General features: G+C 44.6%; 1 protein-coding gene across 1 annotated transcript in view; it reads left to right on the top strand.

The window, feature by feature from the left end:
- Positions 1 to 17,077, top strand: part of DNAH9 (dynein axonemal heavy chain 9) — a 342,755-nt gene that overhangs the window by 256,207 nt on the left and 69,471 nt on the right. The window contains 4 exon segments of the mRNA XM_047707126.1: positions 476 to 640; positions 5,872 to 6,012; positions 9,074 to 9,244; positions 11,410 to 11,532. Of these exon segments, the coding sequence (XP_047563082.1) occupies positions 476 to 640; positions 5,872 to 6,012; positions 9,074 to 9,244; positions 11,410 to 11,532 (600 nt within the window).

Below are 17,077 nucleotides of genomic sequence, written 5' to 3'. Positions count from 1 at the left end.
ATGTCATTTGAGGTAGTGAACAAGACTTTTCAAGAAAATAATGCATTTTCTATTGAAAAGTCAGCGAGCTAATTTAAACCAGAAAATCAGGGTGCCTGGGTGGCTCAGTCAGTTAAGCATCTGCCTTTGGCTCATTTGTGACCTCAGGGTCCTGGGATCGAGTCCCACATTGGGCTCCCTGCTCAGTGGGGAGTCTGCTTCTCCCTCTCCCTCTGCCCTTCCCCTGCTTGTGCTTTCTCTCTTTGTCAAATAAAATCTTTTAAAAAAGAAGAAGAAAAAGCAGCAGTGAATTTAGCCCAAAGTCACATGACTAATAAGTGGTGCATTTGGGATCCCATTCATCTGCTTGTCTGGCCTCATGCTATCTGGCTTCCCACTTCATCCATCTGAAGGAGGGAACTTGACCCCATAGCATTTATTTCTTTAGGATCCTTTGGGCTTCCACACCTGACTTCCCCTTGCTCCATGTCTACAGTCAGATCTCACGAAGCAGCAGAATGGGTTCAAAATCACCCTGAAGACGTTAGAAGACGACCTGCTGTCTCGCCTCTCCTCAGCATCTGGGAACTTCCTGGGGGACACAGCCTTAGTGGAGAACCTGGAGACCACCAAGCAGACAGCTGCTGAAGTTGAGAAGAAGGTAAAACTGCCGTGTCAGCCAAGTTTGGGAGGCAAGACCCTCTTCCCAGCCCCTGAGTTCTGAGTTTTGGGGAAAAAAAAAGTCAGAATTCCCAGACAGCTTTTCTAGGTTCCCAGATTCCTTCTAGAAAGTCCAGGGAGGCAGGATTCTTGAGTCGACCAGCTCACAACCCATGTTAGGGAGTCCCCATCTTCTGGGAGATGGCGTTTGGCAGCTTAGCCCCGGGGACATCTAATGAGCATTAAGTCGGTGCCCGGCCTCATCCTCCGTGCAGGGGATGGTAGCTCAGACTTGATGGTAGCTTGATGGTAGCTCATCCTCAGCAGCTTGTGCGATGGCCCTGAAGCTAAGAAGTCACACTGCTTCGAGCGTTGGCTGCTCCAGGCATGATCGCACCCTGAGAAAACCCACCCGCCCACAAAGATCTCCCAAGTCCAGTGTCCATGAGGGAACTTGGGTGAATTCTCAGGAAGCTCAGCTCTCCAAAACGGTTGACAATGCTGTATGGAGCTTCCTTCCTTCATGTCACAAGGTTTGGAAGGCTTTTATTCCCCCATGGGGGACTGGAAGATAGGACATGGTGGTGTCCGAGCCCCTCGCTCTTCATGGGCAGGCTGCTGCTGCTTACACAGGCTCAAGAACGTTCCCAGCCCTGCTCCTGAATCAGAGGAGCAATGACAGCCTTGCTCAGAACGGTAACAGTACACCTTTGAGGGAATACACTCCTTGTCAGAGTTTTGGGATTTCTCCAAATATCAAAGCCTCTGTTCCAGGTAGGGACGGGATAGGAAAAATGAAAAGTAACAATGAGGGCAGGTAGTCTGGCTCATGGCCTCTCTGGGATAATAGAAAATTGAGGTTGGAGCGAGAGGCTGAGAACAGGGAGGTCCAGCCTCACATCGTCTCCATGGCCACTGTGTGACCACCGGGTTTTACTGCAGGTTCTCCGTATCTCCAGATATGAGGGTGCAGGGTTTGTACAATAAGTATGTAGAAGTTCCACTGTCTTGAGCAGGAGGGATGGGAAGATGGACAGAAACCAATTCACATGGTTATATGTGGATAAAAGTTTCAGGGGCACCTGGGGGTTCAGTAGGTTAAGCGTCTGCCTTCAGCTCAGGTCATGATTCCAGGGTCCTGGGGTCAGGCCCCACTTTGGGCTCCCTGCTCAGCAGGAAGTCTGCTTCTCCCTCTCCCTCTGCCCACACCCCTGTGTTTGCACTCTGTGTGTGTGTGTGTGTGTGTCAAATAAACAAAATCTTTAAAAAAAAAAGTTTTAGTCAAGGAAATGTCTCAGATTCCAGGAATAAACACCTAGCTAGGTATTGGTACCAAAAACTGAAAGATAGGAGCAGAAATGAATTGGGGGATGAGAAGAAATTATCATTCTAGTTTGTGTTCTGTTGAGTTTCAAGCACCTTGGGCCATTTGCATAGGTCTGTACCATGGGTTTCTAGATACATAATCTTGGCTGGTGATAAAGTGCTGACAGTCTTCAACAAGTTGTTGGTCATTGAAACCGGGAGTGGATGAAGTCCCAGGAGACACGTGTGCAGTGATGAGACTGGGAATAGAGCACTGAAGAAGATTAATATGTTTGAAGAGAAATACAGAAGATGTGAACTGGAATAGAGTAGAGAGATGAGAGGATAGACAGGGATTATGAGAGAAAGCACCTGAAGAAGTTGTGCCAGTGGTATTGAATGGTACTGAGGACTCAAATAGGATGTGGCTGAGATGTGGCCACTGAACTCTGCAAAAAGGACTCATCAGTGATCTTGGGGAGAATGGTTTTGGTGAAAGCAGAAGCCATACTACATTAGAATGAGAGCAAATGGGAGCTGAAAAAGGGAAGGTGAGTATAAACAACCCTTTAAAGAAGTCAAACTGAAATGGGAGAGAGAGAAAGGATGGTGACTTAAGAACATGGATCCCCTGAGATGGGAGAGACTAAGCATGCGTGATCCTCGTGGAGGTGGGAGGATGCATGGATTATAGAAGAAAAGCAGGAGTCAAGAAGAGAATGTTAATTTACAGGAAAAAGAAGGAACAATTAATACAGTGGAGGACATAAGAACATCAGGGGAAATGTCATTTAGGTCACAGATGATGAGCTTGTCTTTAGAAAGTTGGAGAGGGGCGCCTGGGTGGCTCAGTCAGTTAGGCGTCTGCCTTCGGCTCAGGTTATGGTCTCGGGGTCCTGGGATCAAGCCACATGTCAGGCTTTCTGCCCAGTAGGGAGTCTGCTTCTCCCTCTCCCTCTGCCCCTTCCCCCATTCATGCTATCTCTCTCTTTCTCTCTCTCTCTCTCAAATAAATAGAATCTTTAAAAAAAATAAATAGAGGGAGAGCTAGTTTCAATGTGGTAGGGTCTGGGGACAAACATGAGTCTAGAAATGAGATACACAGTCCATGGATCCATGTAGGCAACTGAGCTAGGAAGACGGAGACTTAAAGGAATCAGAGAAGAGGCAGAAATGAAGGAGATTCCTTCTGTTGGTCTCTGTATAACCAGGGAGAGCATGAGTCATGTTCACCTGCTGAGAGTAAAGGAGTGGTGGTGAGGTAGGTAGCTTCGGGAGCAGAGTGAAGGTTTGCAGTTGCTGGAATAGGAATGAAACATGACTCCAGAAACACAGTTCATGGACAGCATTAAGAACCCAGGTGAGCTGGAAACGTATGGATCTATGAATGGATCTCAAGAATGCCATTCTGAGTAATTGTATGATTTTTGTTCAGTCCAACCCCTTCCAAGAATCTATGTCTTCAACTGCTGAATTTAACTGATTTACATTTATTAACATTATTGATAGAGTGAATTTCTTTCTACTGTCTTAATTTATGTTTTCTAGCAACCATACTTAGTTTTCTCTCCTTTCTTGCTTTTTCTTTATTCTCCTCTTTATCCTTTGCTGATTTTAAAGTTATTTACTTTGTTTTATCTTACTGATGAATCTTTTTTCATTTATATATGAAAATTATATTTCATTTTATGTGTGACTTAACAATATATATTTTGACTTAACAAAGTCTAATGATGTATCTGACCTCTAACCAAAACAATATAAGGACTTCAGAATGCTTTGATCATCCTTTCCCATCTTCTGTTACTATTTTATATTTTAGTTCCACATAATATTCCCAAGGTGGCCATTTTTTTTATGGCCTTTGTTTTTTAGATTAACCATGTATGTAAGAAATTCTCAGACCTCATTTTTTCCTTTTGGATTCAATCTTCTTCTAATTGAAGTAAATAATTATTTCTTCAAGGGCCTGTGGATAGTAAATTCTCTTTGATGTTGACTGTTTCTTTGATGAGCTCTGATCTCAATTTTGGAAATTTTTCAGCTATTATAGCTCCAAGTGTTGCTTCTTTCTATTCTCTACTTACCTGTGTTAGGTGTATTTTGAATCTTCTCATTCTGTCTGCCAACTCTCACAACCTCTTATATATATTTCATCTTTTTTCTCTCTGAGCTGGTATTGTTCCAGTTTCCTCTGATCTGTCTTCTAGTTTGCATATTCTCTTTCTGACACTAGTCCATTCTTTAACCTGTGCACTGGTTTTTCATTTAAATAACTGAATTCTTATTTTTAGAAGTCCTAGTGAGTTGTGTGGTTTTTTTTCAGGCAGTCTATCTTCCTGTTTCTAATGTCTGGATTTTATGCTTTCTTTCATCTCTACTGCTCTTAAGCAGAAATAGTTAATGGTGAGCTATAGACCATTCAGTGATCTTCAGCTCTTGGAATGCTAATCCTTCAGGGATTTGGGGGGAGAGGGCAGAGTGAGGGTTTCTAATTGTCCCCTTGGTCAACATTTCTTCCTGAAGTTTGTAACTGTTTACTGCAACCTCATCTTCAAAAGGGGTCATTGTTGTTGTTGTTATTATACTTTTTCCTTTGAGACTTTCATGAATTATCATTGGTTTCATTCTTCTGGAGCATGAGGCAGGTCATACTGAGGTCTGTATTTAGCAGTATGTTCTTTCAGGTTACAATACAGAATCCCGTTCTGAAAGAATATTTGCAGAATCCCTCTCTGATGCTAAGGTCTCTTTTCTCATTTTTCCCTTGATGAGAACTTTTCTGAAAATAAACTATTCCATTGAAAGAGATCCTTTGGCAACATGGGTGGACCTAGAGACTTTAATGCTAAGTGAAGGAGTCAGATGAAGACCAATACCATATAGTCTCTCTCATATGTGAAGTTTAAGAAACAAATGAACAAAGGAAAAAGAGACCAAAATATAGACCCTTAACTCTAGAGAACACACTGATGGTCACCAGAGGGGAGGCAGGTGGAGGGGTGGGTGAAATGGTTGATGGGGATTAAGAGTACACTTCTCACCATGAGAATGGGTGACATATAGAGTTGTGGAATCACTGTATTGTAACCTGAAACCAATATGCCACTGAACGTTACTACACTGGAATTACATTTTTGTTAAAAAAGAAAGAAAAAAGGAAGGAAGGAAGGAAGGGGAAAGGGAAGGAAAGGGAAAGGAGGAGGGAAGGAAAGTAGGAATCTTCTTTCTGAGTTTACATATTAACTCTTTCATAAAAATTAAAACAAAATTCCATTATGCTGTTTTCACTGGATTTTCACTGCCTGGAATTCTGGTTTATTTCCAAGTAATATATATGTAAATATACATACATACATACGCACATAAGTTTGTTTCTTTTCAAGTTATATATGTTTTTTTCCGTGAGATCTTTCTCATTTGAAATGGAGCTCAGAAGCTTGCATGGCCCACACTTCCCAGTGGGAAGAGCTTGTACTCACACTCATGAAAGATAGAGTATGTTGCCTCCTTTCTCACTCAAGCGCTATTAAAAAAAAATACCACAGCATGGAGCACTTGGGTGGCTCAGCCAGTTAAGTGCAAGACTCTTGATTTTGGCTCAGGTCGTGATCATGGGGTCATGAGATTGAGCCCCACATCAGGCTCTGTACTGGGTGTGGAGCATGCTTAGGATTCTCTCTCCCTCTGCCCCACCCCCAACACATATGCACAAACACATGCATGCGCTCTCTCTCTCTCTCTCTCTCTCTCTCTAACAAAATAAATAAATAAATAAATAACATGGCAGCTTCCTAACCTAGCTGCTATCCACCGCCCCCCCAGACCCTTCCCTCCTCCCCACACGCGGACCCGTGTGTATTGACACAAAGAAGCCAGGCTGATGGGTTGGTTGGAACAACGGACCACTCTTTCCCTCCCCAACAGGTCCAAGAGGCCAAGGTGACAGAAGTGGAAATCAATGAGGCCCGAGAGCACTACCGGCCAGCAGCTGCCCGAGCCTCTCTGCTCTACTTCGTCATGAACAACCTCAGCAAGGTCCACCCGATGTACCAGTTTTCTCTCAAGGTGACCTACTCCTGCATTGTTTTGCATAATCATCGTAATACAGCCCCCACAACTCTCCTTGAGGTCTTGTCCGTGGGCTTCATTAGCTAGGGCAGGTCTTCCAGGTCAAGTCTGGGAAGGCAGCTACAGTGCCTTCAGACCCACGTTATGGTCCTCATCTCTTTAACTGGGGCATTCAGTCAGGACTCACAGGTACTTGGGCTGGACTGTGAGATGCCACAGCCTGACTCACTCAGTGAGCACAGATGACATAGTGGGTGCTGCGGTAGGAGGACTGAGAAATATCAGAAGTGACCCCTGCCCCCAAAGAGCTTAAAATAGGATAGAGGGACAATCAAAGGTACATGCCATTCATACCCACTAAGGACCAAAGCAGGCAATAATAGCAGTCCAGCCTTAAATGACTTGTCTTATTACTCCAATATCCTCAAAGCTACTGCTTTATGGTTGCTGAAATATTTCTAAACCAGCGACATCAGCAAATTGTAAGTGCTGACTAAACTTAACTCACTTGTGAAAAAACAAAGCCCTGTAAATTTTAAGCAAGTCACTGAACATATATCTTCCTCTGGGAGGGTATTCAGGAAAAGACCACAGTTGGAGAGATGTGGGTAGGAGTATTTCTGAACAACCTCCCTGTTTGATGTAACAGAGGATAGACACCCACACTCAGAGCACACAGCTCATTCTGTGAAGGTAAACTCTGACCAAGTTTGGGGCCAGGGTGTGGGGATGGAGGTGAGCAGGTGGGAAATCAGGATGTCTCCTGTACCTGGGGCTCACCAAATTACAGGTGGCATTTAACCATTTCTGGAGCCCCTTCCCTCAACTGCAGATTACATGAAATGTGTTTATAATGTTTTATGGTTTGGGGACACCTGGGTGGCTCAGTCAGTTAAGTGTCCGAACCTTTGATTTTGGTTCAGGTCATGATCTTGGGGTCGTGGGATCGAGCCCTGCATGGGGCTCCGCTCTGGGTGTGGAGTCTGCTTGAGATTCTCTCTCTCTCCCTCTGCCCCTCCCATCCCCTCTAAAAAATTACTAATAAATATGTATTTTATGTTTTTATAATAAATCTAGTACTTGGGCTTGTATTCGGGTCAAAGCAACAGATGAAAGAATTATGAAGTATTTCAAGACAGTATGAAAGTTAGATGATAAGCCTCATAACTACAAGATCACTCCTTAGTTCTAAGAGCCGTTGAAAAAATATCAAATGAAACCCATGAAAATGTGTGTTCTGAAACACGATGTAAGTTGTCTTGAAGCAATAATATCCTGATAGAGGCTTGCTTCATCATTGGAAGCGCTACTTGGGGCAGGAGGGCATTGTGGGGCCCTGTGCTGCTGTTAAGAATTGCCGACCAGCTTGATCACTGAAAGCAGGTTTAAATACTTAATCATAATGAGATGAAGTGTCTTCAGGGGCACTGAAACAATAGTACACCCTGAAGCCTTGTGTGATTGGAAGAAAAACCAGCCACGGAAGTCTCCTTGGTCTTGGCTTTGGTCTGAGGTTGAACTTTATAGTTTCTGTTCCAGGCAGAGAAAGGAGAGGCGTTCTCAGAGTACAGGAAGACAGAGTACAGGAGACAGGCCAGTGTGGTACATCCCAGCCCTCTAACTTGTTTTGAGTAGGAATGGGTTCCAGTGTGTCTATTTGCTTTTACACAAGCAAAAACTCTTCGAGAGCCAGTCGTTAACCAGCCTGGAAGTTCATAACACGGTTAAGATGGAACCTACGTGATTGCGATTTTTCTTCAAAACTCAGCCAAAGGCTAAGACAGGGTTAATGAGACTTCACTTGCCAAGTGCCCAGGGTGTCCTGAGGTGTCCATCAGTCCAGGACTGATGGAAGGCCCAGCTCCCTCTGTTATATGCCTTACCTGGAGGGGCCCAGCTGTTGGAATGGCATTTCTCAAAGGAAAGTCCAATCCCCAGCCTGCCAGGTGTGGAGAAACCTCCCAGGGGATTGGGTTGAGGTGGTCAGAAGATGTTGCCCCAATCCTCAACACGAATGAGGAAGGAAGCCTATAAGGGTTTCAGCAACAAGAAAGACCATGGAACTAGGAAATAAAGGAATTCATATTTCCCCCCATTTTGCAAATGAGGAAATACCGAGACACAGATTTCATATCGGTTTCCACTGAGGTTCAAATGCCTAGTCTTAGAAAGACCTAAGACTTTTTTTATTCTGTTTTTAAAGCCACAAACGGGAAATAGAGAAAAGACTGGAAATCTGCATAGCCATGAACTGAGAAGGCCCAATGATCTTTTGACTTCAATTTTCTTTAATGATGCATTGTATAAATATCCCATTCAAAATGTAGCATTCCTAATATTTTTATAAATGCTGTATACTTTAAAGTAATGAAAAATTGATTCATGTAAATTTGTATTTCATACGAAAGCCTTCATGTTCAAAAGATGGAGCCAAAGCTGGCTATGCACCCTGCTCCCTGATTGCAGGAAGTGTCTATCAGGAAATAAGGAATGCATAAGAGGACTCTCCAAATGAATGCACATTCATAGGAAGAAAAACAATACGTGAGGTTCTGATCATTCCCAAATGGAAAAATAATTAATTTGAAAATATTCTGAGGGCCTATGACATTTACAAGGGTCTCTTTAAGATAATAAATTTGTCCATCACATTTTGGTTCTACCATCAAGAATTGTGGAGTTTACTGGCTAGGATCATTAAGCCCAACTGATTATTGTTGGCTGTGTGTACTCTTTTTGGAGGGTAGTTATCCAACAAAACTTACTGGATCTAATTTAATGATTTGGGCTACTGGATAATTACTTTTCATTGGTCAAAACTGTAGGCTCTCGTCTGTATGCCCCATAGCTTTGCCCACTTCGTAGCAATGTAATTCATACAAGCAAACTAAGAAAAGAGCTAATAGCATGTTGTCTTGTGGCCACAGTCCCTTCTTGGCAGGCTATGCTGGGAAATCATTTCTTGGCAGGTGAATTACAGTATTCTTCCCAGGTAAGTCTACTAGCTATGTACAAAGAGAGCTGTGTAAATTACCAGTGTCCACCCTCCTGTCCCCAGGCATTCAGCATCGTCTTCAGGAAGGCTGTGGAGAAGGCTGCTCCTGTTCAGAGCCTCAAGGAACGTGTGACCAATCTGATAGACAGCATCACCTTCTCAGTGTACCAGTACACCACCCGTGGGCTCTTTGAGTGTGATAAGCTGACCTACCTTACCCAGCTTACCTTTCAGGTAAATGTGGATTAAAGAAGTTTCTGGAAAAGAGGTCATTTTCCAGTGCCCAACCAGCAGGAGTAAAGAACGTTTCTTCTATTCACACAGCTTCCCATAGAATGTGATGACTATTTGGCTCTAAGCGGAAGTGTTGGACAAGAAGGTCCAATATGGTGCATGCGTGTTGCTTCACCATTGTCCTACTCATGGCGGCCATGTCTGACCAACTGTGTACTTCCTGTTTACCTTGGGTGACCTCAGATCCTCCTCAGCATAACCCTCCACGACCCATCAACCCAAAACTGGCACAAACAATGAAACTCAATGGCCATACCAATAACTAGATCCTTTTTGAGATGCTGTAAGAAATTTACAGCATCCCTCATTATTTATTTACCTTGAGAGACATGAGTTCAATGTGCCAAACTTCCCATGTTAACTGCAAATGTCTTATCATAGCCACGGCAGCCCTGGCCTTGAAAAGGTCCTCAGAAACTCTGATTTCCAAGTGTTTGGGTGCATCAGAGACCCCCAGTGCTAATTTTAAAAACCTTGTCTTTCACTTATTCTCAACATCAAAAAGGCACGAAAACTTATTTTCTTGCATTTATCCCTGTAATCATTTAGGATTGGGAATTTTTTCCATAAGTTAAGTGGGAGCACACACTAGCTTGTCTTGAAGGCCTTTTTCAATTCTAAACACTGGATAGTCTATTCTGGGCTGACAACGTTTGCATGTTCTGAAGCCTGAATGTGTGGGGGAGTGTTAGCATGGCTTGTCCCCTTACCCCCTGTATTCCCTCTCCAGTCCAGACGCATGTGGCCGTCATACAAAGAACTCAGGGTACCTCACTGGCTCAGTCAGCAGAGCGTGCAAATCTTGGGCTTGGGGTTGTTTGAGCCCCACACTGGGTACAGGGATTACTTAAAAAATTTTTTTAATTTGGGTCACCTGGATGGCTTAGTCGGTCAAGCATCCAATTCTTGATCTCAGTTCAGGTCTTGATCTCAGAGTCGTGAGTTCGAGCCCCACATTGGTCTCCATGCCAAGCACAGAGCCTACTTAAAAAAAGAATTTATGGGGGTGCCTGGGTGGCTCAGTGGGTTAAGCCTCTGCCTTCGCCCCAGGTCATGATCTCAGGGTCCTGGGATCGAGCCCTGCATCAGGCTCTCTGCTCAGTGGGGAGCCTGCTTCCCCCTCTCTCTCTGCCTGCCTCTCTGCCTACTTGTGATCTCTCTCTCTGTGTCAAATAAATAAATAAATAAATAAATTTTAAAAAAAAAAGAACTTAAACCCCAGCATGAACTGTCTTCCCTCCTGCCACTCATCACCCCCAAGCCCCAAGGAGCTCCCAACCCTAGCTTTCGCTCTTCTCCTCATAAATATTCTAACCTCATTTTACCAGGCCTTTTTCCCTCCTAAGAGACTTTTCCTCAAATTTGCCAAATTATTATTTCTTAGTGAGCATTCCCATCTGTAACCTCACAGCACAGACCACCATTTAAAGCGGGAGAGGACAATTCCCCAAGCACCTCTCAGTGTGAATCGTTAGCTCTGGCCAAGCAGACTGTTCCACTCTCCCCTGCACACACCTCACTAACTCCCCCTCCAAGCCCCTGCCCATTCCTTGGCCCCTCCCTGGAGCACCTTCCCCTCCTGCCCAGACAGCCCCACCCCTTCGCTTCTCCAACACCCAGTTCAAAACCACGTGTAGAAGGTTTAATCTAATTAATCCCCCCACCCCTGCTTGCCAGCCAGCCCCCTATTCTGGAAGCCCTTTTGCATTATTGGTTCATGTAGGCATTTCTGTTTTGCATATATCTGTATGTGACTTTGACATTCTCCTCGAGTCCCGTCATTTGTGTGTGTCATCGTCTCGATGTGATTGCGGGGACATACACCATGGCATTTGGGACTGGTGTACAAAATACTTGCCAACCAAGGTAGCTAGCCATTCACTGTGTGTATTTAAGTCACCCTGATATTTGGGGTGGATACACGTGCACCCAGGAGGGATTTGCACAGGTACTCACTTTCTTCCCCTCCCACCTCTTTCAACAACCAAAACCGGTGGCAAGCTCTAGGGTTCAAAGCAGCAGTAATTACCTTGAGTGCCAACCCCGAGATCTCCAGAACCCTGTGGCCCCCAACCCCCTAAAGAAACCGTTCTTCCACATTGCAGATTCTCCTCATGAACCAGGAAGTCGACGTGGCGGAAGTGGATTTCCTGCTTCGATCTCCAGGACAGACGGGTGTCACCAGTCCCGTGAGCTTCCTCTCCCATCAGGCCTGGGGTGGTATCAAGGTCAGTAGAAAAGGCCCCCCAGAAATAGGTCAGGTTCTCATCTCTCAGAGTTTCTCCCCTGACAAGTGTCCGCATGATGTCAGCAGGGCTCCCTTTGGGGTACTAGCACAGAGCTGTGTTAAACATAGGCAGGGGTCTTTACTTGGCACCCCAGAGCAGAGCTCGCCCTTCCTGGGCCTGCTGGAGAAGCCAGGAGCATGCAAGGTACAGGCTCTGCCTCCAGAATGTGGGGAAACGCTAAGATCCCGCAAGCTTCCTGGCCTCAGCAAAGCTGCATTTCACCTGTCAGTGCTGAGGGCCAGAAGGTGAGCTCCTCCGTGAGGCCCGGGGACTGGCATGGGGGTGCTGCAGCAGGGCTTCCAGGAGCCAAGCAGATGTCCAGGAGAGTCCCAACTCAGTCTCCAAGCAGGACACGCATTCCAGCCTGGGATTCTCAGTGGTTAATAATAGCTCACATTTACTGAGCACCTTAGAAAGGCATTCTGTTCTCACACCCGGGAGGTAGGCGGTATCTGTTCCTGTTTAACCCAAAGCCCTTTGTCTTGCTATGTTGTACAGCTTAGTTTGTTGTTGTTGTTGCTAAGATTTTATTTATTTATTTGCAAGAGAGAAAGCACACACGCATGCTTACGTGCATCACATGAGTGGGTGGGGGGAGGCAGAGGGAGAGGGAGAAGCAGGATGTGGCGCTCTATCCGAGGACCCTGGGATCATGATCCAAGCCAAAGGCATCCAGCCAACCAACCAACTGAGCCACCTGGGCACCCCTGATTTCGCTAGATTTTATGCACGTCTGTGTGTGTGTGTGTGTTTAGTTTCTCATACGTGAAGGTTCATGTTCCCACCACCACAGTCAAGATACAGATAATTCCATCCCTGTAGGGATCCCTCATGGTGCCCTTGATAACCAGAACAACCTGCTCCCTTGCCTAACGCCTAATGCCTGGCAACCGCTATCTGCAGTTCTCCCTTCGTATAATTTGATCCTCCCAAGGATGTTATGTAAATGGAATCCTACAGTATGTAACCTTTGTGGGCTGGCTGGTTCGCAGAGCATAATTCCCTTAAGAGCCATCAAGTTGATTTACTTTATAACGGAAGTCCAGAACTTAATATTTATACACACGCTCTCCTCTTCAAAGGGACCATCTTAGGAAATTCAAGGCTAATTCCATTCAGGCCGCCTTTGCCCAAAATATTTTTCTAGCTTCTTTTTCAGGATCTGCTGCTATTCTTTTCATCATCTGTATCTAAATCAGGACTGTATCTAAATCTGGATTCATTAAACTTTCTGCACAGGGTCACATAGTAAATATTTATGCTTTGAGGGCCAGACTCTGTCACAACTACTCAGCTCTGCCAAAGTCACACACAATACGGAAGCAAATGGAAATGGCTGAGTTCCAATAAAACTTTATTTACAAACACAGGTGGTGGGCCAGATTGGGTCTGCAAGCTGTAGTTGTGGCCAAAATAATAAAGGTGTGATTTGACTTTCATTTATTAACTGCATTTGTCATTCTGGGTCCCATCTGGCAAATAAGCATAATCTCTTCCATGTTGATGTAAAAGTTGGGTATTCATCCTTTCTGATGGAGGCATAATACTCCATAGTATATATGGACCATATCTTCTTTATCCATTCATCCATTGAAGGACATCTTGGTTCTTTCCACAGTTTGGCAATTGTGGACATTGCTGCTATGAACATTGGGGTACATATGGCCCTTCTTTTCATTGCATCTATATATTTGGGATAAACACCCAGGAGTGCAATTGTAGGGTCATAGTGTAACTCTCTTTTTAATATTTTGAGGAATCTCCATACTGTTTTCCGAAGTGGCTGCACCAACTTGCATTCCCACCAACAGTGTAAGAGGGTTCCCCTTTCTCCACATCTTCTCCAACACACGTTGTTTATTGTCTTGTTAATTTTGGCCATTCTAACTGGTGTAAGGTGGTATCTCAATGTGGTTTTGATTTGAATTTCCCTGGTGTGTATTTTTTATACTAGTAGTTCATTTCAGTTCAGATGTTAAATTTTCATCAGAAATATTTAAGGGGCATCTGGCTGGCTGAGTCAGTAGAGCACGTGACTCTTAATCTCAGAACTGAGTCTGAGCCCTACATTGGGTATAGAGATTACTTAAAAATGAAATCTTTTTTTTTAAGATTTTATTTATTTAACAGAAAACACAAGTAGGCAGAAAGGCAGGCAGAGAGAGAGAGAGGAAGGGAAGCAGGCTCCCTGCTGAGCAGAGAGCCTGATGTGGGGCTCCATCCCAGGACCCTGGGATCATGACCTGAGCCAAAGGCATAGGCTTTAACCCACTGAGCCATCCAGGCCCCTAAAAATGAAATCTTAAGAAAAAAAAAATACTTGATATGTTTTTAGATTTCATAAAATTTAGATTTAAAATCATTGATTCATATACCTCAGTTGTTCCAAGCAACTTAAAAGTTTTCCAACTACTAAAGCAAGCTCTAGATTCTAAACCTAAATTTTAAAATAATTACAATGAAATACAATTAAAAATGCAATTCCTCGATCACATGAGCCACATTTCACCTGCTCATTGACTACCTTGTCAGACAGACAGTGGGGGCCTAGAGTAGAAAATAGTGCCTCCTCGTCTGATGCCCTTATGGAAAAAAAATTCTGGAAATCAGTTCTGCAGGAGTCCCTTTGAAGAAGTAGTGCAGTGACAGACGTCAACACAGGCTCTGCAGTCAGACATCCCCAGGGTCAAGTTCAAGTTTGAGTGTGTATGGCCTCTGGCATGTTATCTTATTCCTCTGAACTTTTCTTTCCTCATCGGCAAGATGGCCATCATCATACCCACCTCACAGGGTTCGGCCGAACAGACAATAAATGATCAGTAAATGTGAACGGATGCAGTAGGTAGTTTCCCTGAGCTGCCATAACTAAGCACCACAAGCTGGGTGCTCTCACAGTTTTGGAGTTTGGAAGTCTGAAATTTAAGTGTCAGCAGAGTCGTGCTCCCTCCAGAGCCTCTTAGGAGAGGGTCCTCCATTGCCTCTTCCAGCTTCCGCTGGCTCCAGTGTTCCCTGGTTTGTGGCAGACTCAGCCCATTCCCCCAAGGTCCTTATGCGGCTGTCTTCTCTCCGCGTCTCTTTGCATCTTCCCTCCTTATAAGAATGACTTATAATGACTTAGGGCCCACCCTAGTGACATCATCCTACCTTGACTGCACCTGCAAAGACCCTGCCTCCAAATAGAAGGTCACATCCACTAGTCTGGGAAATCAGTCCTTTAACACATCTTTTTGGGGGAACACGATTCACACCACAAGAGTTACGATGAGATGATTCATTACCAGCTGTGGGCTGTATATATGCTGTGGTTGACGTGGGTCGTGCCTGACGGCATTTGCCCACTGATGGAAAAACGTTGAGGAATTGTGAGTTTGGGTCAAGTCCATTTGCCATCATCTCTGTTATCCTACCAAGCCGTCTGCGGCAGAAGTCATAGAGAATAAATGATTCAAAGCCACTCCCTACTGTTTTCATTTTACGTTCCTCCACTCGGAAGCTGCTGTGCCTCCTGGTTCCATCTCTCTTTTCACAAGACAGATTGTTTGCTTTGCTTTGCTTGACTTTTTTGTTTTGTTTTGTGGGCTAGGTGCCTCTGGCTTTTCAAAGGCTTTTACAAATGCGTGCGGCTTTCTCCCTCTTTCTGTGAGTCGTGTTATGGAGTCCCAGACCCGTCCAACAGAAACAGAGCGCAGAGTGTCATGTTCATGAACGAAACCTTTGATAAATGTTCCTTTTAAGTGTTTGGTTGGATTTCAGCCTAAAAAAAAAACAAAATTGATTGAATGGGACATGATAAAAAAGTCTCTTAATTCTATCTGATGAGGAAGGTCGATTGCTCTGTTGCCCCCCAAAAGAACGAATAAGCAAGTAATGAGTGAAATCTGGGTGATAAAACACTGTTTTTATTATTTAGTCTCTGTAAGGTTTTTGTTTTGTTTTTTTTTATTTTAAGTCTCGCCAAATGCTGAACTTGAAGGTAATGGGCAAGTTCTTTTTCTTCGTTATAAAAATCTTATCTGGGATGCACGCCTCTGTCAGCCTGTGAAAGGACCTCTTACCAACCCCTCCAGATGCCAGCTGAACACAGTTGTATTTTGCTACATAGTCCAATGTAATTAGGTTAATTAGTTATTTTCATTTAGCTTATTAGAAGGCTAGAAATCCCTTTCCCTCATTTGGAAGATTAAATGGGGCCGTTGTATTCAACCCAGGGCTTCAAGAAAGTGCATCCCGGACCCAGTCCAGCAGCTGGGGACACTGATCAGAGTGTCATTTGCCCCATTGAGTGGTGGCACCGAAGGGGGTAATGGGTGTGCAGGAGGGTTAATGGTGGTGCAAGCTGGGAGGAAGATGGGAGCCAGTTCCTCAGCACGGAGAGAAGTAATTACAGCAGAGGCAGCTTTTCTCAGCCTGTCAAGAGCCCTCCCACTGGCCACGCAGATGTCAAACTTTATTAACTGAGCATTTTCTAAGTGCTGAGCAGCCTGCGAGGCCCAAGGCGTACAAAGATGCCTGAGAAAGTTCTTGCCTGCAGGGAACTCACTGTCTTGTGGGAGGTGATGGGCAAGTAAACCAGCAAGTGTGATCCAATAACTGTAGGAACCCTGAGAAAGCACCGGGGAGGGTTTTATAGTCTTCAGAGCACTCGTATCTGCATTAGAATATGAGCTACGCAGACAAGGATGACTTGGACTCATTTTCCAAATGAGAAAATCAAAGCCCACGAAGGTTTAAAAACAGTCTCTGAGTCACAAGAGGCTCCTAAGGGGGGCAGGGTGGAGGGGGACACTGAGACCAGAGCCTTCACCTCCTGGAGCTCCCTTCTCCATCCTGCACCGCTCCCCACCCCTCCTCTCAGTACGGGTGATGCACATCCCCTGCTAAGTGGTCAGGGTAAAGTCATGGGGCCATGGACCCCATGGGAAAGGGCACATAAAAACAGGACATGCGTTCATCTGCTTGGGAAATAAGCCAAGGCAAGCCCAGGTCAAGGGTCTCTCTCCTTCTCCACTTTACCTGCCCCTGGTCACAAGTAAGACTTTTCTCCTGCTTTCTGACACATCCCACAAGCTCCCCTTCCAGACATTGACTCTTGCTGACCCCACCCTACAAGATGCCCCTCCCTTGTCTTTACCTCTGTCTCTGCCCAGCAGAATTCTATATACCTACTAAGGCCTCCCTCATCTCCTCTTTCTCCTTAACTTAGGACCACAAGCTCCTTGAAGACATGTGTCCTTTTTTTGTTTTCCTTTGTATTCCCAAGTACCTGGCATGTACTAGACATTCAATAAATGTTGCAATGAATGAATGAATGCATGCATGCATTCAAATAACAAGAGTGTATTGGGATCCTAAAAATTCATGGCATTGTGGTAGGTGCTTTGGACATAGTCTGGCTTTTAATGTCATCAAAGAGACCAAACTTACAAGCAGAGTTGAATAGTCATGGAAAGGTTGCAGATAAATGTCCAAGTGACAGTGTTTATGT

This window comes from Lutra lutra, chromosome 16 (assembly GCF_902655055.1).
Source record: "Lutra lutra chromosome 16, mLutLut1.2, whole genome shotgun sequence".
NCBI lineage: Eukaryota > Metazoa > Chordata > Mammalia > Carnivora > Mustelidae > Lutra > Lutra lutra.
Note: the sequence above shows the minus strand (reverse complement) of the source record. Positions and strands in the feature narration are given on the sequence as shown.